The 27,449-nt window shown below is 41.3% G+C and overlaps 1 protein-coding gene across 1 annotated transcript in view; it reads right to left on the minus strand.

The window, feature by feature from the left end:
- Trmt2b (tRNA methyltransferase 2B) overlaps positions 1–27,449 on the minus strand; it is a 126,238-nt gene that overhangs the window by 83,599 nt on the left and 15,190 nt on the right. Inside the window, 2 exon segments of the mRNA XM_087601120.1 lie at positions 966–1,180; positions 1,579–1,673. Of these exon segments, the coding sequence (XP_087457246.1) occupies positions 966–1,180; positions 1,579–1,673 (310 nt within the window).

Raw genomic sequence — 27,449 nt, forward strand, 5'->3', positions numbered from 1 at the left:
AACAAAAAACAAAACGGAAAGAATTGTCTGGAAGTAGAATAAAAGACAGAATACAAACTATTTTCTATATTGCGATTGTCGTTTTATTTAAGAAAAAGGCTCTACTTTTTAAAATTGTAGGTTTGCTTAGTTTGTTTGGTTTAACACAGAGCCTCACTATATAGTCCTGGCTGGCTCTGAACTCACTATATAGACCAGATTAGCCTTGAACATATAGAAATCCACCTGTCTCTCCCTCTGCCTCTCAGGGGCTGGAATTAAAGGTGTTCACCCCAATGCCAGGCTGAAACTCTACATTTGAAACTGATTGTATTGGCTCTGGTGCCTTCAGAGTTGAATTAAAGCAGATTCTTCTATTATGGTCAATATTCTATCACTTCCCTTCCTACCAACTAGGCTTGTACTTGCCTTGGGTTTATCTATACAATGAAAAAAGAAAAGGTTATTAAGACTTCTTCTTGAAAACCCCAAAATCCTTCTCTGGCTACTCTAGAGTTCAGCATCCCTTATAAGTTGGGGATTCAAGTAGGTCCTCCTTTCCATATTAACAACTGCGCTTCTGTATTGTTGTTTGTTTTTGCAGTGCTGGGAAATGGGCCCTTAGGTCTCATATATGTTAAGCAAGCAGCCTGCCACAGAGCTCTATCTCTAGGCCCTCTTTCAACTCCCATCTCATAAGTTCACCTCAGAATCTGATCTAGACCATTAAAGGCTGCACTCCACCTGGCATCCTCTACTGCCTGCTCCACCAGCTCAAAGCCATGAACTTGGGAGGCAACATCGAGCCAGAGAGAGGCCAACCACACCGGGAGACGTAAGAAATAAGAGGTTATATTTGTGTTTATATAACCAACATGCTTATATTTATACCATCAACACTACTCCCTCCTGCCACCCTTGAAAAGACTGTAGGTAGATGGCATTTGAGACCTAGACAATAGACTTTTCCTAGGAAGGCCACTTGCCTGTTCCACAGCAAGTGTCTAGGAGGATGCTATCAGAGTTCACTCTCCTCAGCTCCCTGATGATCTGATACAGAATCTCTGCACCAGCAGTATTGATCTGGAAGAAGGCATCTGGAGAGATTTGAATCTTCAAACCCAGAAGATCTTCAAAGATGTAGGGCTCCCCAAACAGGAGCTAGTAGGGGGACTGCTGATGGCTGCAACGGGTCATGGTGCTAGGAACGAAACAAGGAAGACAGAATTTTAGAATGATGGACTATAATATATACCTCTTACTGCTTGGCTGGAAGGGGCATCCCAAGCCTGTTATCTGGGAGACACAGCTTTCTCACCATGGCGCTGGGACTTCTACATGATTTGCACTCTTGAGGGATGGAGGTCCAGGTACACACTCTGTTACATTCTTTTTGTTTTGATTTTGAGAAGTCAAAGGCAGCCATACTCCACTTCACTTTTATATTCTAGCCTGGGTTCCCGGATATGGCTGGCACATGAAAGGCAGATCTAACTAGCTTCTGGGCCTCCACTCTCAGGAGCCCATTACCAGCAAGTAAACTACATGCTATGGCAATCCTGAAGCCTCCTGCTTCCTGTCTGGCTGCTCCAGGCTTACCTTTCCTGAAAATAAAGTGAGGTCAATTCACAGACCGCTCCAGGGCCTTTAGCAGAAAAATCCTTCAAGGTCACCTTCTGAACACAGAGCTCCTCCTGCCCAGAACAAGAAACAAAGAGCCAAGGAAAGACTCATCTCTGACAAATTCTCTTGTGGTTAGCTACAATAACCAGCCCCACAGGAGTCAGACAAGACGACACATTTCTCAAATCCTATTATAAATAACACTTAGCATAAAGCAATGTTCTGCAGGACAAAAACAACAACAACAGGCTATTTTCACATCTCAGTAGAAATGTTGCTTGGCTTTTCAGCTTTTGACAAATCTCATACAATAGAACTGGCACTTTCTCTAGTTTGAGCCTCTAATAGTTCTCTACAGGAAGTGTGAGTTATTCTCATAAACAAGGAGCTAAACTAAGCTCCTGTCCCATCACGCACAGAAAATAACCTTTCAAATCCTTTCATATTTCTCCGCTTTCGCTATCCCAACCACCCACTCAAGTATCACCTCAGAAGATGTGAGTCCTGGAACAAATGAACCAGGAAACAGAAAAGAAAGAACATTGTGGGCGCCGGCCGGCCAGCAAGACAACTAAGTAGATAAAGGTATTTGCCATCAAGTTGAATGGCCTGTGTTTAATCCCTGGAACCCACATGATGAAAGGAGGGAACCAGACACACAAGTTATTCTCTGATATCCAATTAAATGAAAAAAGAAAATAGCGAACACAGGAACTCCTTTTATCTGATTATAGAACATATTAAAATTCTAATATTGCTATAATCACTACAGACTAGCTTGGCATACAGACACAGGGTTATAAGCCAAGTCAAAGCTATAGAATTAAAAAGACCAACCAGGCCAAGAATCAAAGGACTCAGAGTCAAATCCTAGCTTTGTAGTTAACTGGGTCTTTCACCCTCCATGTGACTTTGTCTCCATTTGTTGATCTATAAAATGAAGGTGATAACATTCCTCTTATGCCTACCTACTTCGTAAGCTGGTTGAAATAGCCAACTCTGTATAGGGACGTTTCCATATGAAACTGTCTGTGTTGATTAGGGTCTTGTTGTTTTATCAACAGGACTGATGCTGGTATGATCTAGGAAGGAGCCCCAGTTGAGGAACTGCCTCCCTAAGATTTGTCTGTGGGCATGTCTATTGGATATTTTCTCAATTGATGCTTGTTTTTAGACAGCCCAGCCCACTGTGAGTGGTGCAATCCCTGGCAAGATGGTCTCCAGGTGTATACGAAAGCAAAGCGAGGCCGAAGAGAGAGTTGGTTTTGTTGTTAAGAGCACTTGTTGCCATGGTAGGGGTCCCAGGCTGGATTTCCCAGCACTCATGTGGTGGCTCCCAACTGTCTGTAACTCTAGTCTCAGAGGATCCAAAGCCCTCCTCTGACCTTCCTGGATACCACGTGGTGCATATGTACACATGCATACACTCATACACATAAAACACTTTTTAAATCTAAAAATAAAAGCAAAATGAGTAAGCCAGTAAGCAGCATTCCTCCCTGACCTCTGCTTCAATTGTTGCCTCTAAGTTCCTGCCTTGAATTCTTCCTCTGACTTCCCTTCACAAATCTCATACAATAGAACTGGCACTTTCTCTACTTTGAGCCTCTAATCGTTCTCTACCTTTAGCAATACCTTTATCTACTCAGCCGTCTTGCTGGCCATCCAACGCCCACCATGTTCTTTCTTTTCTGTTTCCTGGTTCATTTGTTCCAGGACTCACATCTTCTGAGGTGATACTTGAGTGGGTGGTTGGGATAGCAAAAGCGGAGAAATATGAAAGGATTTGAAAGGTTATTTTCTGTGTGTGATGGGGCAGGAGCTTTGAGCGATAAGGTGAAACACATCTTTTCTTCCTTAAGCTGCTGTGAGTCACGGTGTTTTATCCCAGCAATAGAGAGCAAACCAGAAGACAGTCTGGAAGGGTTACGAGCCTTACAAATGCAGAGCAGAGTCTGGAAGGCGGCATGGCTCCCCACGATACTAGCAGAGTGTGTGAAGTATTCAGATTATGAAAGTTGGACATGCAAATCTCTATGGAAATAGCTTTTGGATTCAGTTGAGCAAAGTGCTTGTAAAAATGCTTGGGAATCCATGTATAGTAATTATCTTTGTGATTTGATTATGCCAGCAGCACAGTTAAATTATATTCTTACCAACTCTTCATCCTCAAACCTATTCTCTAACCTACATAAATACCCTATGGTGTAGTTTCTGACATCTGTTCTAAAACTTCAATGAAATCTGTAGTGTAAAAATAAATAAATCATTTTTTTTAAAAAGTGGCTTCTTACCCTGCTAGGCTTACTTGACTTAATCCCTGGGGATGAAAAGTGACAATAGCCATTGTGTGTCCTGGCTTATAGGTTCGAACTATGAGTTCACGCCAGTGACCACCTTCATGAAACAAAAGGCAGGGTTCCACTGAAGACTGTCACAGGAATACTTCATAGTACTAAGAAGAAACTGCTATTAAGTTAAACATAGCAGAAGACACAAGTCCCACAGTCCATTATTCCTTCTGGCTCTCAAAATGCATATGTCGAAGACTTTACCCCTAGATTCTCAGAATATGACTGTACTTGGAAACAGATCTTTAATGAGGTGATAAAGAAGCTAGGTAGGCAGGGTAGACAGCATACATACTTCAAGGATTCAAGAGATTGAGGTCAGAGAATCTCAAGTTTAACATCATTCTAGGCAAACAAGGGAGTCTCTCAAAGGTACATTAAATTAGGAGGAGGCCATTAAGCACACTTAATTCAATCTGATCAGCATATTTGTAAGAAGAGAAAAAGTAGAGGTGGGAATATAGCTCATCTGGTAGAGTGCTTGCCTGAAATACAAGAAGTACTAGGTTTCCCATTTCCAGCACTGCATAAAAACGGCGTGGCAGCACATACTTGTACTACCAGCCAGCGCTGGGGAGGTAGAAGCACAGGGATCAGAAGTTCAAGGTTATCCTTGGCTATATAACTAGTTTGAAGCTAGCCTAGGCTACATGAGAGCCTGTCTAGAAGAAGTGGGAAGAAAGAGGAAGAAGGAAGAAGAGAAAATGGAGAAGGAGGAAGGAGGAGAAGAAGAAAGATGAAAGGAAGGAAGGAAGGAAGGAAGGAAGGAAGGAAGGAAGGAAGGAAGGAGGCGAGCACAGAAAATCATCACAAGGACTAAATATGCAGAGGAAAGAGCATGTGGGGCCACAGCATAAAGATGGCCATAGGCCTGAAAAACAAAACAAACCTGCTGGACCCTGCTCTTAGACTTGTAATTTCAAGACGGGAAAGAACTAAAGTTCTGTTGTTTATCCCTCTGGCATGTGGTGATTTAAGTAGCCCTAAGGAGACAAGTGACATAAAAACGCGTTCCTGGCCAGCTGTGTTAACGCATATCTCTAATCCGAGAACCCGGGAGGCTGAAGCAGAAGGACTCAGAGTTCCAGGTTTGCCGGGGCTATGCAGCCAGCCCTTGCCCTATGACCTTATGGACGACATCGCCATTTTTATATTCTAAACTCCTAAGTTTCCTGAGGGTTTAGCACTAGATCCTTAATCTGGCACATAATACATGCTCAATGATATTTTTAGAAGTAGGCATGAATGAATAAATAACTTATCCAGATGGAAGACCTTGGGTTATTCTATATGTCATACTGAATACAAGAAGTTTCCATTTCTATGACTTAATCCCGGCACAGCTTCCTAATGCTTTACTAAATTGCTGTGATTCATTCTTACTTACAACTTCCTGGTGCAAGCCTATCATTTCTGTTACACACAGCCAGAAAGAAGCTCTAGTAGAGCTTAGTTCAATCCTCAATAACCTCCTACAAAATGCAAGCCGAACACCATTTTACGTAGTTACTATGATTTCCATCCCTTGAAGGAAGAAACAGGGATGTAGCTCACTGGTAGAAGACTTGGTAACTTGCACGAGGCCCTGGCTTTGATCCATAAAACCACACCAAAAAATAAATTAAGACAAAACTCAGTACTACGATGGGACACACTGTCTCATTCATGCGTGTCATTTATTCTCTCCTTACAAAAAATCTAAGCCTACTACATTTTCAAACAAATACAAGGTTTTCTAGGGAAGAAGAAGTTATACCAAAAACAGTGCTACCTGCAAAGAGAAGATCAACGAACGCTACACATTATCATTTTTCCCTAGGTTCCTATACAGAAGATATGTTTAACTATACTAAACACATTTTTCAAATCTTGGGTGTTGAGGTTTGGTCTGTTGCTATGTATGGTAATGCTAAATGCTGTCTAATTGCCTCAAGACCAGTGAATTCTCACAGTTACTAGCTTTTGTTGTGTAAACTTTGATCCTTGATTTAAAACTATTGGTTAAATAGAAAAAATGACTATAGCCAATTACTAGAGAGATTAGAGGTAGGTGATTTCTGAGATACCTGGTTGGGGGTTGCAGGTAGAAGAGGGTGAAGAAAGGACATGGAGAGAGAGGAGAAAGCTGTCATGAGAGGAGATGGACCATGAGCCCATGTCCAGGAAAAACGGCAAATATTTGGCATATATCACTGAGAGGTAGCCACAGCAGCAGTTAGAGAGTAGATTAGGGATAACCCCCAGTAATTGTCAAAGCCAAATGAAATAGCCATAGTCTGAATCTCATTGATTCATAAGCTAGGTGGCAATAAGTTTAAATTGGTTCAACTACTCTTGGGATTGGGATTTTTTTTAAAGATTTTTAAAGATTTTTTATTTATTCATTTTATATATGATGAGTACACTGTCACTGTCTTCAGACACAGCAGAAGAGGGCATCAAATCTCGTTACAGATGGTTGTGAGCCACCATGTGGTTGCTGGGATTTGAACTCAGGACCTCTGGAAGGGCAGTCAGTGCTCTTAACCGCTGAGCCATCTCTCCAGCCCTGGGATGTTTTTAATTTATACTTCCTACTAGCTGAATCTCTGCTTCTTTTTTCACTCTGTAACTAAACTCATAAGAATTATAAATGCCCCCTGTCTCCAACCCTCCTCTTTAACCACTTCAGTAAGGTTTCCACCACTACACCTAAACTGATTGCATTAGGTCATCAACTACCTGGTGCTGAAGTCTAAGGATCCCTCATCAGCCACACTGGACACAGCTGGGAAGTGTACCTTCTCCTGTTTTGGCTCCCAGATCACCACGATCCTTTGACCTCCATTCCAGCCCCATTTGCCAGCTCCTCCACCCTTCTCAGACTGCTGGTGCAAGCAAACCCTATTCTATTGACAGTCATATAAAAGAACACCGCATACAGTGATGAATATAGTTCATAATACTTGGTGATGATAATATATGATTGCTAACTGCCTTATGTATTTCTTATACAATGCTTTCTATTATTTCATAGTATATTACATACAAATAATGTTCATCGTAAAGCATAACAATGAATTGCCCTGGCAGAGGCCTCATATACCCAGGGTTTACAGCATCCCATGATTGTATCATTTCCCCTGTGCTTGATTATTCTTGGGCTCTTTTGTTTGCTCTGCCTCTTCAGACACCAGGCTGAACTCATACCATGGAGCCTAGTGTTAAGTAGGCCATCCACACATGTTTACATAAGTACACTCTACTGTGTTCACAGAACAATGAAATCACCTAAGGCTGTAAGTCTCCCAAAGTAATTCTGTTGACTCAGTCACATTAAAAGTCTCTGAACAAAAAATGCCAAGGACAATGGCACAAACCTTTAGTCCCAATACTTAGGAGGCAAAGGCAGGCAAATCTCTGAGTTCAAGGCCAGCCCAATCTACAAAGAGTGTTCCAGGACAGCTGGGACTACACAGAGAACCCCTGTCTTGAAAAACAAAAACCAAAAAAAGAAAAAGGATCTCTGAAGAAGAAATGGAACTGTCACTGAGTGAAAAGAAAGCAAGAGAACATGAGGAACTCTTTGCTAGCTGTGCATCTGACAGGAGACTAAGACCCAGACTGTCTAAGGAACTCAAATATTAAAGACTCAAAGAACATATGAGCATAACAGAGAGGCGATGCACAGCTATGCTTACTGCTGTGCTAGTCAAAGTAGCTGAAGTGTGGAAGCAGCCTAGACGTCCATCAGCAGAGAGACAGAAAAAAAAAGGTGTATAATACAAAATGGAACTTTATTAAACTGTAAAGAAGTATGAATTAATATCATTTTCAAGGAATAGAATGGGAGGTTTTATTAAGCAAAAATGCCAGACCCAGAGTGGCAAATATCATGTTTTCTCTATATATAATATCTAGATATTTTAAAATGCACATGAAAGTAGAAGAGACACTATTTCAAGGGATAGGGGAACCAGAGAGAGGGAGAGAGAGAGGGAGGGAGGGAGGGAGAGAGAGAGAGAGAGAGAGAGAGAGAGAGAGAGAGAGAGAGAGAGAGAATGCACACAACCTATTAAAAACCAATCAGATAATGACATCCCCCAGTCAGGAGCCATTTGCCTCTTCTCTGAAACGGAGGAGTTGGGGACAGACAGACAGAGGGGGAGGACAGACAGACAGACACAGATAGACACATATAGAAAGGGAGGGAGGGAGGGGAAGGGAAGGTCTGCCTGGCGGGCAGAGTCAAGGCAGGCCAGGGTCAGTTGGTCGATTTCCCAGCCTGCTGAAGCACAGAACATTTAGAGGAGGTGCACCTGAGGCTCAAGGCTAGGGGCTGAAGATTCTATTGACCTTGGTGGAAGGAACAGGTAGTTTTATTTCGAGGACAAATGCCTTGTGTATGGTTCAGCAAATTGTTTCTGGTAGCTTGTGGCTTTGCTTCCCACAGTGCTGTAGTATAACAAGGTTATAAGAAAATATGCCTGCTTGCTAGTGTGATATAGACCTGTAGCCTTCCCACATCTCTCTTGCATCTTTTTTTGTATCTCTCCTAAAATCAGCCTCACTCCGCCCTCAGAGGACTGTTCGACTTCTCAGTCAGGTACATCCCCCTGTTCATTACACTTTTCAACAGCTTCCCGTTTCACTCATAAGAAAAGGTAAGAGGCCTATAGTGACCTCTCACTACATGACATGGCCTCTGTTAACTTCTCCAGTATTCGCCTACCAAATACTCACCTGAGTCTGTTTACTTTCTCCAGAAAGCCAACCATGTCCCAAATACCTTTAGCTGGCCCTTGTGGGTGCCAGGCATACACATACACACACATGCACGCACACATGCACGCATACATACATAAGCAAAGCACTCATATATAGAAAGGGAAAATAAATATTTAAATGAAAACGAAAGCACTTAAAGGACAGGGTCAGGGAGATAGAAAGATCGAGACTAGCATTGGCTATATAACAAAATACTGTTTCAAAACTAAAAAGCCTACCAAGGGGAACCTGAAGAGATACAAGGTTTATCACCCCACATAAGCCAGGAAAGACTCATACTTGAAGGTATAAAGTATTACTGAAGAGAGGCAGACAGGACTCTATTTCTGCCCAGCCTGCTGCTCCCTTATAGTGGACTCAGTAATGCACTCTACCTACAGAACAAGACACTGCAGAAGGCAAAAAGAGCATAAAGTACATGGCTAAAATTGGTGTTTGACCAAAAATCTTAACACCCAACTGGAAAATAAGTGGTAATGGAATACATACCTCTAATCCCATCACTTGAGAGACCAAGGCAGGAGAAGTTGAAGTTCAATTCCAGTCTGGGATACATCGTGTGATCCAGGCCAGCCTGAGCTACAAGGCAAGACTACACATCACAGAAATAGCTCAGCAGCTAAGAGCACCATCTGCTCTTGGAAAAGACTTGGGTTCATTTCCCAGCATCCACATGGTGGCTTACAACCTCAACTCCAGTCCCCAATGATCGAACGCCCTCTTCTGACTTCCACAGGCACTGTACACATGTGATGTACAGACATGCAGGCAAGCACCTGTACGCATATAATAAATATTCTTTTTAAAAGGGGAAAAAAATCCACCCCTTCATCTACCAAACAAACCACTTACTGGTGACCTTCTTCTATCAGCTGACTGGAGGCTTTTTTCTCAGAAAAAAAAATCTGAGCCCCAAAAGCACTGGACATTTTATACCAAGCACAAAGGTGGTAATGAAGAGAGAGATGCAGAAGTCTACGAAAATCCGTATTGATAATAACAGGACGTCTGTTGAGTTCCTTTGCACATGAGCAACAAGGCAGGGATTTGCAGATGACTCTTGGGAGAAAGCAATAGTGCCACACTAATGATCTTGACTGGAGAAATATGAGAGGTACCCCTATAATCAACACAACAGAACCCAAGAAACACACAGGTAAGCTGAGTAAAGCCTCCATGATAAAATACAAAATTCAAAAGAAGAAACCCCAAAGGGATAAATGATAGGTAAATGGATACATGGGCAGGTAGATGGACAGATGCTACTTTACTAAAGACAATAGGTTGCAAAAGGAACAGAGATAAAGAAAATGGTTTTGAAATTAATAATAGAAAAATAGGAGAAAATCAGCCACATGTTTGGGCATTTACTCAAGAATATTTTTGCCATGATAAAAAAGCAAAAATGATGGAAAATGTGAGGTAAGAAGTTGCTAGAGGTTATAAAAGCAGCCAGTGAAATCTGAGATTCAAAGAACAGGGGGTAGAAAAAGAAGAGAATATAGAAAACAGAATGGACAGAGGTATTCAAAGAAATAAAGAAAACTTCCTACATCCTGAAGCATTAGTTTCTAGATATACAAGGCCTAAGTGTTCCATATAATGCAAGAAAGGCCCAAATGATCATTAAATTAGAGGCATAAAGACAGATTTCCTACACTAGGCATGATACCTCATGTATTCTAGAGCTTGACTGGTAAAAGTAGCAGGATGGCCACAAGTTCAAGATCTGACTGATCTATGCAGTGAGTATCCAGGTCATCCAAGGTTACAGAGCAAGACAACCCTCTCCACCAACACCCCTCAAAGAGAGGAAAGAAAAGATGGACTCTCTAAAAGCTTCTGAGCAATCAGGGAAGGAAGGATGGTCGAGATTGATTAGACTTACACAATGCTGCTGATCACATAACCATGAAATACAGTCTGTAAACTTTATAGGGTTATAGTGGTTTGAATATGCTCAGTCTGGGAAGTGGCACTATTAGGAGGTGTGGCCTTGTTGGAGGAGGTGTGGCCTTGTTGGAGGAAAGGGGTCACTGTGGAGATGGGCTTTGAGACCTTCCTCCTAGCTACCTGGAAGTCAGTCTTCTCCTGGCTGCCTCTGAAACAAGATGAACTCTCAGCTCCTCCAGCTGCTATGCTCCCATAATGGACTGAACCTCTGAACTCGTAAGCTAGTGCCAATTATATACTGTCCTTTATAAGAGTGGCCTTGGTCATGGTGTCTATTCACAGCAATGGAGTCACTAAGACAAGGGTCAAATGATTTCAAACCAGATTTTTAAATTTAGAAACATTTTCAGTCATTTCAGGGTAGGAAAAAGTATTTATATATAGACCTGCCAAAATATAACCATTATGTCCTTGATAACATTCCTCAAGAAGCTAATGGAGATAGTACTCTAGGCAAATAAAGGTGAAAACCAAAAGAACAAGGCAGGATATAAGAAACAGTAAAGACAAGACTGTTGGGTGTGATGGGGGGGGCATGCATGTAATCTTGGCACTCAAGAGGCAAAGGCAGGATTCTGTCAAATTCAAAGCCAGCCTGGTCTCCATAGGGAGAACTATTCTTAAAACAGATAACAACAGAAGACAAGACTATACAGCAATAAAAATGTCCCAGGTTGATGAGACAGAGCAGATGGTTCAGTCAGTAATGTTCTTGCCTCACAATCCTGAAGACCAGAGTTTGAGTCCCTAGCACCTACAGAAGAACTGGCTACAACTGTAATCGCAGCACTGGCTTGGGTAAAAGGAGCCACAGCCAGGAGAATTTCTGAGGCTGGTTGGTCAGTCACCCTAGCCAAATAAATGAGCTCTAGGTTTCATGAAAGAATTGATTTCAAAAAATATGATTAAGAAACATACACCTCTGGCCTCGCTATGCATAGTGACAATATGCATGCATTCACAAGCACGTGTGCTTCTGTGTAGCAATCTCCTGAAATCAAACTTCACCTTGGAGAGTAGCTCATTAAAACATGGGATGTTAAAGGGGAGATAAAACAGCAGGTTATCTTAAGAGGAGGTGAACTACTAAGAGGTGATCTCAGACAAGTACGGATAAAAGACTTTCAGATTGGGGCTGGGGATTTAGCTCAGCGGTAGAGCGCTTATCTAGGAAGCGCAAGGCCCTGGGTCCCCAGCTCCGGAAAAAAAGAACCAAAAAAAAAAAAAAAAAAAAAAAGACTTTCAGATTGGCCAAGCTGCCTAGAACCAGAGAGACAGCCAAGTCACCTCAGATCAACTGTGCTGCCTGGAAAGGACACTCCTCAACTTGTAGAGCTGCTGCCTGCAGGCTATGCAGTGCACTCTAGGTTTCCAGCGTTCAGGGGCTGTCATCCATGCTGGAGTGGACTTTTTGTAATAGAGCTGCCTTAAGTCATGTATGCTTCTGTAAACAACCCCTCACCCGTATGCTTATAAATAACGGCAATAAAGCTCATTGCTTGTCCAAGCTCAATTTTGTTGGTATCCTCACTTTGGTCTAGTGTTCATTCCCTCCCTGGAGTGAGTAGACATTTGATCATGCCTCCCCAGGTACAGTGTCACACAAAATGTGTTATGCCCCCCCAAAACACACACACACACACACACACACACAGAGAGAGAGAGAGAGAGAGAGAGAGAGAGAGAGAGAGTTAAGAGAAAATAGTTCCAGGACAATGGTTATGCTGAAGGTCTAATGAGACCAGGAAGGCAGATTTCAGAGAGAAGGTCTTTGGGGAAAACAAATGGAAACTGTTGAGCAGATGGAAAACACTAATGGATGCTTCACAATGCTTTTAAGGCATCTGGGAAAAATTAGCAAAATGTTCACAGAAAATTAAGCAAGCATGGAAAGGAGGAAATTGTCCATATGAATAAAAACAAAAACTTAGAATGTGTCTACACTACATAGTGCTGTGCAACTGAAGAAAGGAAGTGGAGAGGACTTGAAGTTTGAAGAGAGATGTAGGGAAGGGGTCTGGGAGGAATTAAGGAGAGTAAAGGGTAAAGATGATCAAAGACATTGTATAAATTAACTCTCGAGTATATATATATATATATATATATATATATATATATATATATATATATATATATATATATAATATTCTTAATGGAAATACAAGCCAGCTGTGACATAAGCTTGTAATCTCAGCACTTTGGACAGAGAAGCAAACTTTCAGGAGAGGTCAAAGTCCTCTTCAGGTACATAGTAAGTTCAAGGCTGGGCTACATGAGACATTCTCTCATATGTATGGTGCAAAACAGTGTTTGTGGTTAGCCAAATTAAAATACAAACTGAGAGATTTAAAATATATAATTCCACATAACCAAAAATGAAAAGAAAAGTTCCCATAAAAGGAGGGAAAAGTCTGGGAGAAGGGTCAAAAATAAATATTTGACATTTCTATTTGTTTGAGGCAGGGTCTCTTGGTACAGTCCTGACTATATCCTGGAATCTGCTATTTAGATCAGTCTAGCCCTCAAACTCACAGAGATGGCCCTGCCTTTCCCTCCTAGGATGCCCCCTTCCAGACCCAGGAAAATCTAACCTCTCTGAATGCAACTTTGTTTTTTAGATCTGTCTCTAGACTCATGTAGCTATCTCAAAAAATTATAAAATGAAATCAAACAAAGAAACAATTAAAATAATCTACCAAGATGAGGATATAGCTCATTGGAAATATGCTTCCTAGCATGTACAAGACCCTGGGTTCAATCCCTCAGATAAACCAAGTGTGGTACATGCCTGTAACTACAGTAGTAACTGTAAGTGGAAGTAGATACAAGAGGATAAGCAGTTCAAGGCCACCCTGGCGTAGAGGGACCCTAGCATTCGGGAGAGAGAGGCAGTCAGATCCCTGTGAGTTCTAGGACAGCCAGGGATACATGAAGAAATACTGACTCAAAAAGAAAAGTTCAAGGTAATCCTACTACCTCGTAAGCTTAAGGCCAGTGTGGGCTACATGGAGGAAACCCTATCTCACATAAGGGAGTAGATAAACCTATGAAATCTGAAAGCCAAATAGAAAAAAAGTGAGCGTGTGTCAAGCATCATTTGTAATTATCAACACAGAGATGAATTATTTCAAAGGCATAATTTTTTTTGACAAAAGTACCAGAAAGAAAACCTCAGCTTTTTTCAATAATCATTTCTTTGTAATCCAATTGATACTACTATGAAATTATTAAAATGCACAGCAGTATCAAACAGATGCATAATTATGTTACTCCTGTGCTCAGAAGGTAACGTTTTTACTAAGGAACAAATAATACAAATACAAGAAAATCAAAGAACTTGAATTAAAACTTCAATTCTAAAATTTTAATTTTCATGAATCATTATGACTGTATGAAATATTTTTCTTTAAAAAAATACATGGGAGGGGTCTGGAAAAATGGTTCCCTCAGTAAAGTGTTTACAAAAAAGCATCAGGAATAATTGCTTTTTGTTTTATTATTTTATGTGTATGGATGTTTTGTCTGCACAAAGCCTATGTACCATGCGTGTGTTAGTACCTATGGAGGCCAAAAGAGGGCACTGGAATCCCCAGAACTGGGAAACAAAGTTGTGAGTTACCATGTAAGTGAACAACTAAGGATAACACTGAAGGTTGATCTTTGACCTCCACACTCGTGCGCGCGCACACACACATGATCAGATATCCACACTTGTGTTCATGCATCTACACACACACACACACACACACACACACACACACACACACACACACACACACACGAAAACGTACTTGGGCTAGAAAGACAATTGAGTGGGTAAGGTGCTTGTCTTCAAAGAACTTAACTTCAAGCCCCAGAACACAAGTAAAAGAGCAGGCCATGATGCTTCATGCTCTTCATCCTGAACCGGAATACAGAGAAAGGGAGCCCATTTAGAAATCATTGGCCAGCCCATCTTCCTACTCTACAAGTACCGACCACTGTGGTGTGTGTGTGTGTGTGTGTGTGTGTGTGTGTGTGTGTGTGTGTGTGTGTATGTGTGTGTGTGTTTAAGGTGCTGTCCACATTTTTTAAACTTTGGCGCGCGCACACACACACACACACACACACACAATTCATGGTGCCCTATACCTGTATTTCTAGCACTTGGGAAGTAGAAGTGGAAGAATCAGGAATTTGGGATCACCCTTGGATACATAGCAAGTTTCAGGCCAGCCTGGGTTACACAACCCTGTCTTTAGAAAATAAAAAATAAAAATAAGTTTTCATTCCTTACCTGAGAAACTTCTTTGTACAGTAGCTGACAGTGACAAAAATTGTAAGAGCCAGAGTTAGAAAGGACCGCTGTGAACCATTGTCTCTTGGGTATGACAGACCAAGGCGCTTATGAACTCATAGAAGCAAGGTTATCTACACAGAACCTGCAAAAGATCAAACCACTCAAGAAACCAGCATTGAAGGGAAAAGGGCTGACAAGTGTAGCCCATAGCTGAGGATCTACTGACAACTGGTGGCTGCTGGGGAAGAAGACAGAGCTTTCAACAGGAAGGTGGCAACTGATAGGTTGCCTATGCTCCCGTGGTTGGCCCTTCCACCATGCACATACTGGCTGCATTAATTGGTACTCAATAGGCTATAAAAGCAAATAATTAATGGGGATGGGGAGATGGGTCAGAGGTTAGCAGCTCTACTTGCCATCTCCCACGGGATAACTCACAACCATCCGTAAGCCCCGTTCCAGGAAAGACGATGCCTTCTTCTGACTTCTGTAGATACCATGGTATGTATGTGTGTGTATATATACAAATGAAACACTCATGTGTATAAAATACAACAAATCTTATTTTTAAGCTAATTTAAAATAAGAAATTAAATGGGGACATAACAATACACACTGAGGAAATGTAGAGAGAGACTCATAAGGACACAATTTGATAAACCCGTATTCCACAAAATTGGAAAAGCTAAAAGAAAAGGATAATTTTTCCCATGCATACCATTTACCTAATTTAAATCAAGATCAGACAAGCAATTTAAACAGACCTATAAACCCTAGTGAAATAGAAGCAGTAACTAAAATTCCGCCAGCCAAAAACATCCCAAGACCAGAATATTTTAGTGCAGAATTCTAACAGACTTCCAAAGAAGAGTTAATCCCAACACTCCTCAAATTACTCCATAAAATAGAACCAGAAGGAACAGTACCTGGTTTGTTTTATGATGCCTCCTTCTGACCTATGTAAATACCATGGTATGTATGTATGTATGCATGTATGTATGTATGTATGTATGTATGTACCCAAACTGATACCCAAACCACATAAAGATCCAACAAAGAAAGAAAATTACAGACCAATTTCCCTTAAGAGAATAGATGCAAAAATACTCAATAAAATACATATAATCCAAATCCAAGAACACGTCAAAAAATCATCAACCATGATGAAGGGATGGTTCACCAGATAGATAGATAGATAGATAGATAGATAGATAGATAGATAGATAGATAGATAGATAGATATAGATAAATGTAAACCCCCCCTATGAACAAACTGAAAGATGAAAATAACATGATCACCTCATTAGATGGAGAAAAGGCTTCATGATAAAAGTCCTGGAGATATTAGGGATACAAGGAACGTACCTCAATATAATAAAAGGAATTTACAGTAAGCCAACATCAAATTAAATGGAGAGAAACTCAAAGCAATCCTACCAAAATCAGGAATAAGACAAGGCTTTCCACTCTCTATTTATTCAATATAGTGCTTGAAGTTCTTGCTAGAACAATAAGCCAACAAAAGGAGATCAAGGGGATACAAATTGAAAAGGAAGAAGTCAAGGTATTACTATTGACAGATGATATGTTAACATCCATGAGTGACCTTAAAAATTCCACCAAGAAGCTCCTAAAGCTGATAAACATTTTAGTAAAATAGCTGGATATAAAATTAACACACAAAATTCAGTAGCTTCCTATATGCAGATGACAAATGAACTGAGAGAGGAATTAGCGAAGACAACAGCCTTCACAACAGCCTCACATAATATAAAATACCTTGTGGGAACTCTGACCAAGGAAGTAAAAGCTTGTGTGATAAAACCTTTAAGACACTAAAGAAACTGAAGATATCAGAAGATGGAAAGATCTCTCACGCTCATGGATCAATAGAATTAATACAGTAAAAATGGCCATTCTACTGAAAGTAATCTACCGATTCAATAAAATACAATTCCCATCAAAATTCTGACACAATTCTTCACAGATCTTGAAAGAGGACAATTTTCAGCTTCCTACAGAAACACACACACACACACACACACACACACACACACACACACACACACACACACCAACAACAACAACAACAATGACAACAACAACAGCAGCAGCAAAAACAACAACAACCCAGGATAGCTAAAAGAATCACGAATAATAAAATAACTTCTATAGGTATCACTAACCCTGATTTCAAGCTTTACTACATAGCTACAGTCATATAAACTGCATGGTATTGGTCTAAACACAGGCACATTGCTCAGTGAAATAAATTGAAGACCCAGACATAAATCTATATACCTATAAGACACCTGATTTTTATAAAGAAGTCAGAAATATACACTGAATAAACAAAAGCATCTTCCACAAATGATGCTGGTCAAAAACTAGATAGCTATATGTAGAAGAATCCAAAGTGACCCATACTTATCACCCTGCACAAAACTCAACTTCAAAGGGATCAAATATTTCAACATAAAATCAGACACAGTGAGCCTTGTAGAAGAGCAAATGAAGAATAGCCTTGAATTCATTGGGAAAGATTTTGCATAGGCGCTAAGAGCAACAGCTAATAAATGGGACCACATGGAACTGGGACGCTTCTGCACAGCAAAGGACACCATTATTTGGATAAAGTTGCAGCCTAGGGGATAGGAAAAGTTTTTTTTTCTTTTTTTAACAACTGTATATCCCATAGAGGACTAATATTTAAAATCTATAACAAATTCAAAACTCGGTGTGTCAAGAAAACAAATGACTCAATTTGAAAATGGGATACAGATCTAAGCAGAGAATTGTCAAAAGAGGAAATTCAAATGTCTGAGAAACACTAAATATTTAACATCCTCAGTCACCAGGGAAATGCAGATCAAAACTACTTTGAGATTTCATTTTCCACCTGTCAGAATGGCTAAGATAATAAAACAAGTGACAGCTCGTGATGGCAAGATATGGAGTAAGGGGAACCCTCATCCATTGCTGGTGGCCATGCAAACCCTTACAGCTACTATGGAAATCAGTGTGGTGGTTCCCCAGGAAGTTGGAAATCAACCTATCTTAAGATTCAGCATATTACTCCTAGGCATAAACCCAAAGGATGCCTCAACTTACCACAGAGACACCTGCCTAACCATGGTATTGCCACTCTTCATAATAACCAGAAACTGGAAACAACCTGGATGTCTCTCAACAAAAGAATGGATAAAGCAATGGGCTACATTTATACAATGGAGTATTATTGAGCTGTTAAAAACGACTTCATGAAATTTACAGACAAATAAGTAGAACAAGAAAAATATCACTGAGTGACGTTACACAGACCTAGAAAGAAAAATGTGGTATATATTCACTTAGATGTGGAAATTAGCTGTTAAGTCAATGACAACCAAGCTTTATCTGTAGAACTGCAGAGGTGAGGTATAGAGTAAGGGTCAGGGAGGGGGACAGATAAGTCTCTCTAGAAAAGGGATATAAATAGAAAGTTATCTTATGGATGAACAGAGAGGAGCTGGAACAGGAAGATCAAGTGAGGATGGTGAGAAGAGAAAGGGATGAAGGGGAGTATGGGAAGAGACAGCTAAAATTAAGGACCATTTGAGGGGTAATATGAAAACCTAATACAGTAGATGCTTCCTAAAATATACACATACATGAAAGTGATCTAAGGGAAAATGCCAAGTAATGGGGAAGACAGAGTCCCAATGGGACAGCTCTTATCATGAAATAAAGTTCCCAGTACCTGGACTGGGGTCCATCTAATTGAGTTGTTGGCCAAAGGAGTCCCATGGGAACCCCCAAATAACCCAGGCTGTTGCCAAGACAATAAGTTATTCTTCACAAACTGATGGTAAGGCCCATTACTGAGAACAACACCTATACAAGTCAGTGAACAGAGAAGTCAAGTGTACATAGAGCCTGTACCCCTACATCCTAGCATCTTTAGTACATGTCTTAGTTAGGTCTGTGAAGAGACACCACAACCAAGGCAAGTCTTATAAGGACAATATTTAATTATGGCTGGCTTACGGGTTCAGAGGTTCAGTCCAGTATCATCAAGGCAGGAGCATGGTTGTGTCCAGACAGGCATAGTGCAGGAGGAGCTGAAAGTTCTACATCTTCATCTGAAGGCTGCTAGGAAAAGACTGGTTTCTAGGCAGCTAGGGTGAGGGTCTCACAGTGACACACCTACCCCAACAAGGCCACACTCACTCTCCTTGGGCCAAACATATACAACCATTACAGTTCAGGAAAGTATTCTGTGTGCTAGCAAAGGAGAAAGGTAAACACCAACCAGCTACAACCCTTTGGTCTGCAAAGGTGTCCATCCTGCAAGATATGCTAATGAAATGGTAGCATAAAATTTGTGGGAGTAGACCAAGCAGTGGTGGAGCACACCTTAAATCCCAGCCCTCAGGAGGCAGAGGCAGGTGGGTCTCTGAGTTCAAGCCAGCTTGGTCTACACAGATCAGTTAGGAATACACAGAGAAAGCCCTGTCTCAAAAACAAACAACAAAACAAAACAAAGCAAACCTTGTAGGTGTAACCAGCTAATATCCAACTTGACTTCAGGCTCACTCCATAAGATAGAACCCATACCTGACACTGCTTGGATGACCAAAAACTCAAGACTAGATAGCCCAGGGAACATTTAGCCAAACAAATACTGCTGGCTTGAAAAAAAAACAACTCAATGATAAAATGACTCCTAGTGTCATTCTGCTGTACTCATAGATCAGTGTCTTGTTCAGCCATCATGAGAGAAGCTTCTTCCCGCAGAAGATGGGGACAGATACAGAGACCCACAGCCACACATTATGCAGAGAGCCTTGAAACACTTAGCACTAAATGAGATGTCTCCATCAAATTCTTTCCCTCAGGTCTCGGGGAACCCCATGGAGAAGGCACAAAGAATATAAGAGTCGGAGAGAACAGAGGACACTAAGAAAGCAAGGCCTTCTTAGTCAACATGACTGAAGTCACATATGAACTCACAGAGACTGAGGCAGCATGCGCAGGGTCTGCCTCACCATCTGAGTCTGCACCAGATGGGGCCCTAAAGCTGAAAGAAAGGAGAAGTGAACACATATTCCCATCCCTAACTCAGAATCAATATTCAATCACACATTCAATCCAAGCAGTCAGGAGGCAGAGACAGGTGGATCTCTTTGAGTTAGAGGCCAGACTGATCTATAAAGTAAGTTCCAGGACAGCCAGGAAACACAGAAGCCCTGTCTCAAAAACCAAAACCAAAAATCCAAGTGATAGCCACTTGGCAATGGAAAGCTACTCTCCTCCAAGGGAGGAGAAACAAAGTACTCTTGATGGTAGGGGCTGTATGTCCAGCAGTAGAGCCAACAGAAAACAAACTTGGTGGCATCTTTGGACGTTCCCTCTCTCGTAATGTCCTCTTGGGGCTTTTCCTTTTCTTCTCTTTTAATTTTATCTTATTTATTTTTTATATTCTTTTTCTTGTCTATTTTTGCCTTACAGGTCCTCTGTGTATGTGCTATGCTTTCCAGTTTTGTAGGTCAAATTCAGTTTACAGGATTCCTGGGTGTGAGAACAAGAGGATCTCTGTGTTTGCTACTTGTGCCTTCTCCTGGGCAATTTTTCCATCTGTTTGTTTTGTCCAATTCAGTGTGTTACTTTTTGTTTTCTCTTGTTATAAAAAAACAAAAAAGAGTAAGAAATATTGCTTGACATGCAAGAAATGTGCATTCGTTCTTCATGCTTGCATAGTTTTGTGAATAAAATACTACAAGGGGTAGAGATGGTTCTGGAGTCTTTAATTTGGTATTTAAAGCTCAGTTCATGTTGTGCTTGGCAGTGACAACTCAGTTCCCTTGGACAAAAAAAAATGCATCAATTCGTCTTTCTGTTTATATGCATCTGAACCTTCACATTTGGGATATTATTAAACGTCCTTTTGTGACCATCTTCGACATGTTTGATGTTCTAACTCTGTGACTCTTCTGTGTACCCACATAGGATTGAAACTGCTTAATAGGATATGCAGTTGCTCTAAGTTAATACTAGTTAATGATCTTCAAGTCGCTTACAGTATTGAATATTTTACAGAAAAGAAAATAAATAATGAAGAACCCAGCCTCTCCAGTGAGTTGAAACAACAACAACAAGTGTTAAGAATCCATGATCTCTCGGGCTGGAGAGATGGTTCATCAGTTAAGAGTATATACTGCCTTTGCACAAGAACTGAGTTCAGTTCCCACCACCCACATCAGGTAGTTCACAACGACAGGTAATTCAGGTTCTAAGAGATTGGGCACCCTCTTCTAGACTCCGTGGGCACTGTACAAATACTGTGCATATAAATGAACAAAGGTATATACACATACACATTAATTTTTAAAAATAAATCTTTTAAAAAATATAGTAGCTCATAATAATATCAAAACAAACTGATCACCTTTCCATGAATGTGAAAGATTCAATCAGTTCCTTAGATTTTTCCTATATCAGTACCATCTATAACTATACAGTGGACAAGGAAAAGTCAGCTTTAGAAAAAAAATAGGACTAGAGATACAGTTTAGGGGTAAATGCGGTTGCCTACCATGGATGAGATTCAGTGCCATCAAAAAGAAACAGGAAAAGGAAGAGGTACAGGAGGCAGGAGTAGAGGAACAGGAGAAGAAAGAAGAGGAAGAAGGAGAAGGAGAAGGAAGAAGGAAGAGGGAGAGAAGAAGAGAAAGGAGAAGGAGGAAGGAGGAGGAAGAAAGATAGGAGGAACAGAAAAGGAAGAGGAAGAGGAGGAGAAGGAAGATAAGGAAGACGAGGAGAAGTCGGATAATTGTAACTAATACAGGAAGAGGACATGATATACGTGTGGTCATCTCCACATAGCAGGAGATGACAGACATAGGCAAAGATCAACTGCTAAAAACACTCAATGAATATTGATGGCAGCTGGGAGCAAGAGCATGAATGCTTGGGACTCTGAGAGAAGAGGATCCAGGGATATACGGTGTGACCATGGCTCAACACAAATTGAATGGGAAAGTTTTTAATGAGTTCATACAGCATATAGATCCACTGTTCGGTTTTATGATATTTTATGATATTATATGATAGCCTGTTTATATCACTGAAAAAAAAGCCTATATATATATGTGTATATATATATATATATATATATATATATATATATATATATATATAAAATCAAAATCTGGGGCTGGCAAGAAGGTTCAGCAAGTAAAAACACTTGCCTAGTAATTTTGATGGCCGGAATTCTATCCCTGGAACAAGCTTAAAAAATAGATGTGGTGGTTCCAGTCTGAAATTCCAGCCCAAGTACTCCTATGGCAAGATGGAAGGGAAGACAGTCAGCCAGAAGTGTGTACAGGAGGCTGTGCAGTAACAGAAAAGACAAGAAAGAGCTCTTCCCTTAAAAACAGGGTGGAAAGAGACAACTCCCTCTTAAAAACGTATCCTCTGACCTCCACACACTCACTCTATGGCAGACATGCACCCCTTCACTCCCCAACACACACACACACACACACACACACACACACACACACACACACACACGCTACTATATAAATAAATAACATCTTTTAAATTTTAAAATCTTGGTCTGGAAGGAGCACTTGTATAAGCACAAAGACCTTAGTTTGGGTCCCAGCACCCACATTAAACAAACAAACAAACAACACTGGGCATGGTGGCATACATCCCTAATCCCAGCAACGGAGGATCACAGGGAAAACCACGAGGGTCTTTGGAGCTTGCTGGCATCCAGTCTTGCCAAAAGATTCAAAAGCACCAGATTCAAGTAAGGGCCCTGTCTCAAAAGAATATGGCAGACACCCAAGGCCCTTCCGTGGACTCTGCAAGCAGACACAAGTGCACAACCCCGCAAACCCTGTCTGCATACAAAATTAAAACATCAAGAATTTTTCAATCTGAAAAAGTCAATCTTAATGGCCCCCACCTCTAATCCCAGCTGTCAGAAGCAGAGGCAGGGAAATTACTGTAGGTCTGAGGACACCATGATCTACACATGAATTCCAGGTTGTCCTGGTCTTCAGAGAAACATCCTTACTAAAAAAGACAAAATGTGGTTGGGGATTTAGCTCAGTGGTAGAGCACTTGCCTAGCAAGCGCAAGGCCCTGGGTTCGGTCCCCAGCTCCGAAAAAAAGAAAAAGGAAAAAAAAAAAGACAAAATGTGTGGCAAAATGTCTCAGAGGTAAAATTGCTTGCCACTTAAACCTGAAAACCTGAGTTTAATCCCCAGAACCCACATGGTAAAAAGCGAAAACCAAATTCTCCACATTTCCCTCTGACCTCCACAGTCACACTATGGCACACATACCCCTGCACCCCCATACAAAAAAAACAAATGTTTAAAAACTGTTTTTAAAAGGTGTCTGCACTGAACATCCACAGATAGTTCTTTCTTTTGTCCCCAAGCAATACAGTGTAACAACTATTTACATAGCTGTTGGCTTACTATTTACATAACATTTACATTGTATTAAGAATTACAAGTAATCCAGAGATCATCTAGGAGTACAGAAAGATGAGTGTAAGTGATATAATGTCACCACACCATTTCCTATAGAAGGAACTTGGGCATCCATGGGTTTGGTTATCTATGGGGAGCCTGGACCCAAAGACCAAGGATACCAAAAACAAATCTTAAGATGCTGATTTGAGAAAATTATTAAATAAATAAATAAATAAATAAATAAATAAATAAATAAATATACTGGGAACTGGGGAGATGGCTCCCTTTCCTACAGGTCCTGAGTTCAATTCCCAGCAGCTGCATGGTGGCTCACAACCATCTGTAAAGAGATCTGATGCCCCCTTCTGGTGTGTCTGAAAACAGAGCACTCACATCCATAAAGAAACAAACACATCCTTTAAAAAATACCGGATAATGGGGCTGAGGATTTAGCTCAGTGGTAGAGCGCTTACCTAGGAAGCGCAAGGCCCTGGGTTCGGTCCCCAGCTCCGAAAAAAAAAAAAGAACCAAAAAAAAAATACCGGATAAATTAGGGTCAAAATCTAAACACCAGCTATTTCATATTATGGGTAGATGTCTATATTTAGATGTGATGGTGGTATAAGGTTATATTTTAAAATTAATTTTCTTTTTCTAGAATCCATATCAAAATGTGCTTCAAAATATCTAAAAGAAATAAATGGAAAGTATTTGAGGATACCAAACATGCTCTAAACTTACACACATTATGTGTGATTCGGTACTGGGTGCTATACGAAGTTAGGTAATGCATAGCTGCTATCTCCATAGGCTAGTGTAGGAAGCTCCCACAGACAATGAAATATGCTGTACCAGGTGCTGTACAAGAGATGCACAGTAGAGATACCCACATACAGACGACAGGGACTCTTAATCAGACTGAGGAGATAGGTATGGTTTTCTACAGATCTGGTGCTTGAATGGAGAATAAAGAGTCATGTCGGTGGTGGGGGTAGGTTGCAAACTGAAGACATTCTAGAAAGAGAGGGCAGGCAGGCAGAAATGAGATAACACAGTAGTGTCACGCCAGTTCAGTACAAATGGAAAGAAGAAAGCAGGGAGTCATAGGGCAGAAGATAAGGCTGGTCTCCTTCTTAGGAGGACCCTAAAATGAAATGTTAAAAATGTAACCTTGCAATCCAAAAGATACTGGGCAGGGCTGGCAAAATGCCTCTGTGGATAAAGGTGCTCGGCTGCTAACCCTAGCAACATGAGCTTGATCCCTGGGCCCCACGTGGTGGAAGGAGAGAATTACCTCTAGCAAGCTGTCCTCTGATTTCTCCATGTGTGCAGTGGCCTGTGTTCTCATGCACACACAAACACATACAAACACAAATACACGCATAATTTTTTCAAAGACTTCAAATTTACTGGGCAACTCCTGTGGAACATTCGGCAGGGGAATGGCACCGCCTTCAGTTTACAGACAGCGGGGGCTCCTGAGCGGAGAATGCTCAGAAAGAAAGGCTGGAAGCATGGAAGTCCAGGCAGACACATGTCGGTATTCCGGACTACAGAGAATGGTCATTTGAACTCAAGTGCTGACAGTGTAGAACTGAGTGGACTCAAGATAGTTCTAGAATAATAAAACTGACAAGGACTTGGAGATGGATTAGATGCCAAGGAGGAAGGGGGAATTTTGTGTGACAGGAGCTAAGATGACATAAGTCGACTATAATGCCAATAGCTAAGTATGGAGGAAACATTTGGGGAAATAAGAGGATAAGCTTAGTTCAGGGCTGTGGTTACTAGCATGGGGAGACTGTGTTCACCAGGGGACGTGTAGAAGCAATTTTGCTTATTACAAACGAATGGTGCCTAGTAGCCAGCCACCACAGCTGCTGCTAATCAGGATACAATGGACCCAGTAGCCCCTCACAAGAGAAAACAATACGACACAAAACAGCAACAGGGCAGAAGTCGAGAAGACCTGATGGGGACAACATTGATTTTAAGATCTCCAGAAGAGAGGGGTTGGGGATTTAGCTCAGCGGTAGAGTGCTTGCCTATCTCCGAGGGGAAAAAAAAAAAAAAGATCTCCAGAAGATAGCTTTCTCAGGATGCTCATTGGCCTCTGGAAACCTCCTCCTTAAGCTCTAGCACACAGTAGAATGGAAATACATGGTAAAAAGCTGTCAGCATACTAGCTATTCAGGGCACCAGCTAATCTTGGGTGCTGTCTCCCAAGAGTACGTTCAGAGATAAGAAGGCCTGGGACAGAGTCCTCAGGGACACCAACCTTGATAGTGGGAAAGGAGAATTAATTTAAAAAAAAAATCCCAGGTGAAAGACTGAAAAAGAGTCAACAAGATCAGAGGAAAGTTGGGGCTAGAGAGATGGCTCAAAGGTTGGAGAGCTCGCTGCTCCTCCAGAGGACCCAAGTTCAGCTTCAAGCACCCAGGTTAGGTAGCTGACAGCTAGCAGACTCTAGCTCCAGGAGCTCTGGCACTCTTAGCTTGGCAAGCACCTGAACACACATGGCGCTCGCGCGCGCGCGCGTGCACACACACACACACACACACACACACACACACACATCTTTAGAAGAAAGATAGGAGGAAAGCTGTCAGACAATGGTACCACAAACCAAATGAAGAAAGAAAGAAAAAGAAGAGAGTTGCAGGGGGAGAAAACGAGATGAAGCTAGAGGCAGAAAGCTTCTACGGGCTTTGACAAAAGCAGATCACTGATGGCTTCAAAAAGATCAATTTTAGTCAAGTGTTTGGGACATATGGAAGACCCATTAGAATGTCTTAAGGATGGTAAATACTAGTCATAGTATTAATTTAAAAGAGCTATGAGAGGCTGGAGAGATGGCTCAGTGGTTAAGAGCACTGACTGCTCTTCCAGAGGTCCTGAGTTCAAATCCCAGCAACCACATGGTGGCTCACAACCATCTGTAATGGGATCTGATGCCCTCTTCTGGAATGGAGGTGTACATACAAATACAGCACTCATATACATTAAATAAATAAATCTTTAAAATAAAAAGATATAAGGTGGGTGTAGGCAAAGAAACAGGAGGAGGAGTACGTGATGAAGGACAGGGAACCTAAGAAACAGGAAGTGAGTCTAAAGAGAAGCTTACGGTCTGGTGGGAACAAGGAAGCAAGTACCTCTTTCACTTAGATGGAAGTAAAGAGTGGATGGATTTCAGTGACATTTGTAGATGGACAAACAGCCAAAGGAGCTTCCTTCTGAGAGCTGGAACTTCTTAAGTCAATGTTCTAAAACCAAAGGTCAAAGGTAATAAGTTGAAAAAAAAAGAAGGGTAAGAGTTTTAGCATAATTACTAACAGAGGTTAGAGACACGGCTCAGTGAAAGGGTACTTGCCACCAGGACTGACAACATGAGTGTGATGCCTGAGACTATTGTCCTCTGACCTCCCCAAGTACACCACAGCACACATAGTTATGTGGACACACACAGGCCATTCAGAGGGGGGCGGGGGGAGAGAGAGAGAGAGGGAGAGAGAGAGAGAGAGAGAGAGAGAGAGAGAGAGAGAGAGAGAGAGAGAGAGGCGCTGTAGAGGTGGCTCAGAGGTTAAGAGCACCGACTGCTCTTGCACAGGACCCAGGCTCAAGTCCCAGCAACCACATGCTGGCTCACAGTCACCTGTAACGCCTGTTCCGGGGGGATCTGACGCCCTCTTCTGACCTCCACAGGGAGCAGGCACATCCATGTAGAACAGAGACACATGCAGGCAAAACATTCATACAATAAAAATGAAGAGATTGTTTTAAAATAATAAGCAAATAGATAAATAAATGTGATAAAATTTAAAAAAAAACTCAGAAAAAAATAGGACAAGGTGGTGATGAAGAGCATGGGGATTCTAGAAAGTGAGCCTACAAAAACAGCTGTGGAAAGTTCTGGAACTTATCGCTGTGTTTCATTAGCATGCTTTACTAGCATGCTAAATAAAGCAGCACCCAGTGTCAGAAGCAAACATCATTAAAAGGGTAGGTGCTGGTAAGAATGAA

This window comes from Rattus norvegicus, chromosome X, assembly GCF_021556685.1.
Source record: "Rattus norvegicus strain SHRSP/BbbUtx chromosome X, alternate assembly SHRSP_T2T, whole genome shotgun sequence".
In the NCBI taxonomy this organism is placed as follows: domain Eukaryota; kingdom Metazoa; phylum Chordata; class Mammalia; order Rodentia; family Muridae; genus Rattus; species Rattus norvegicus.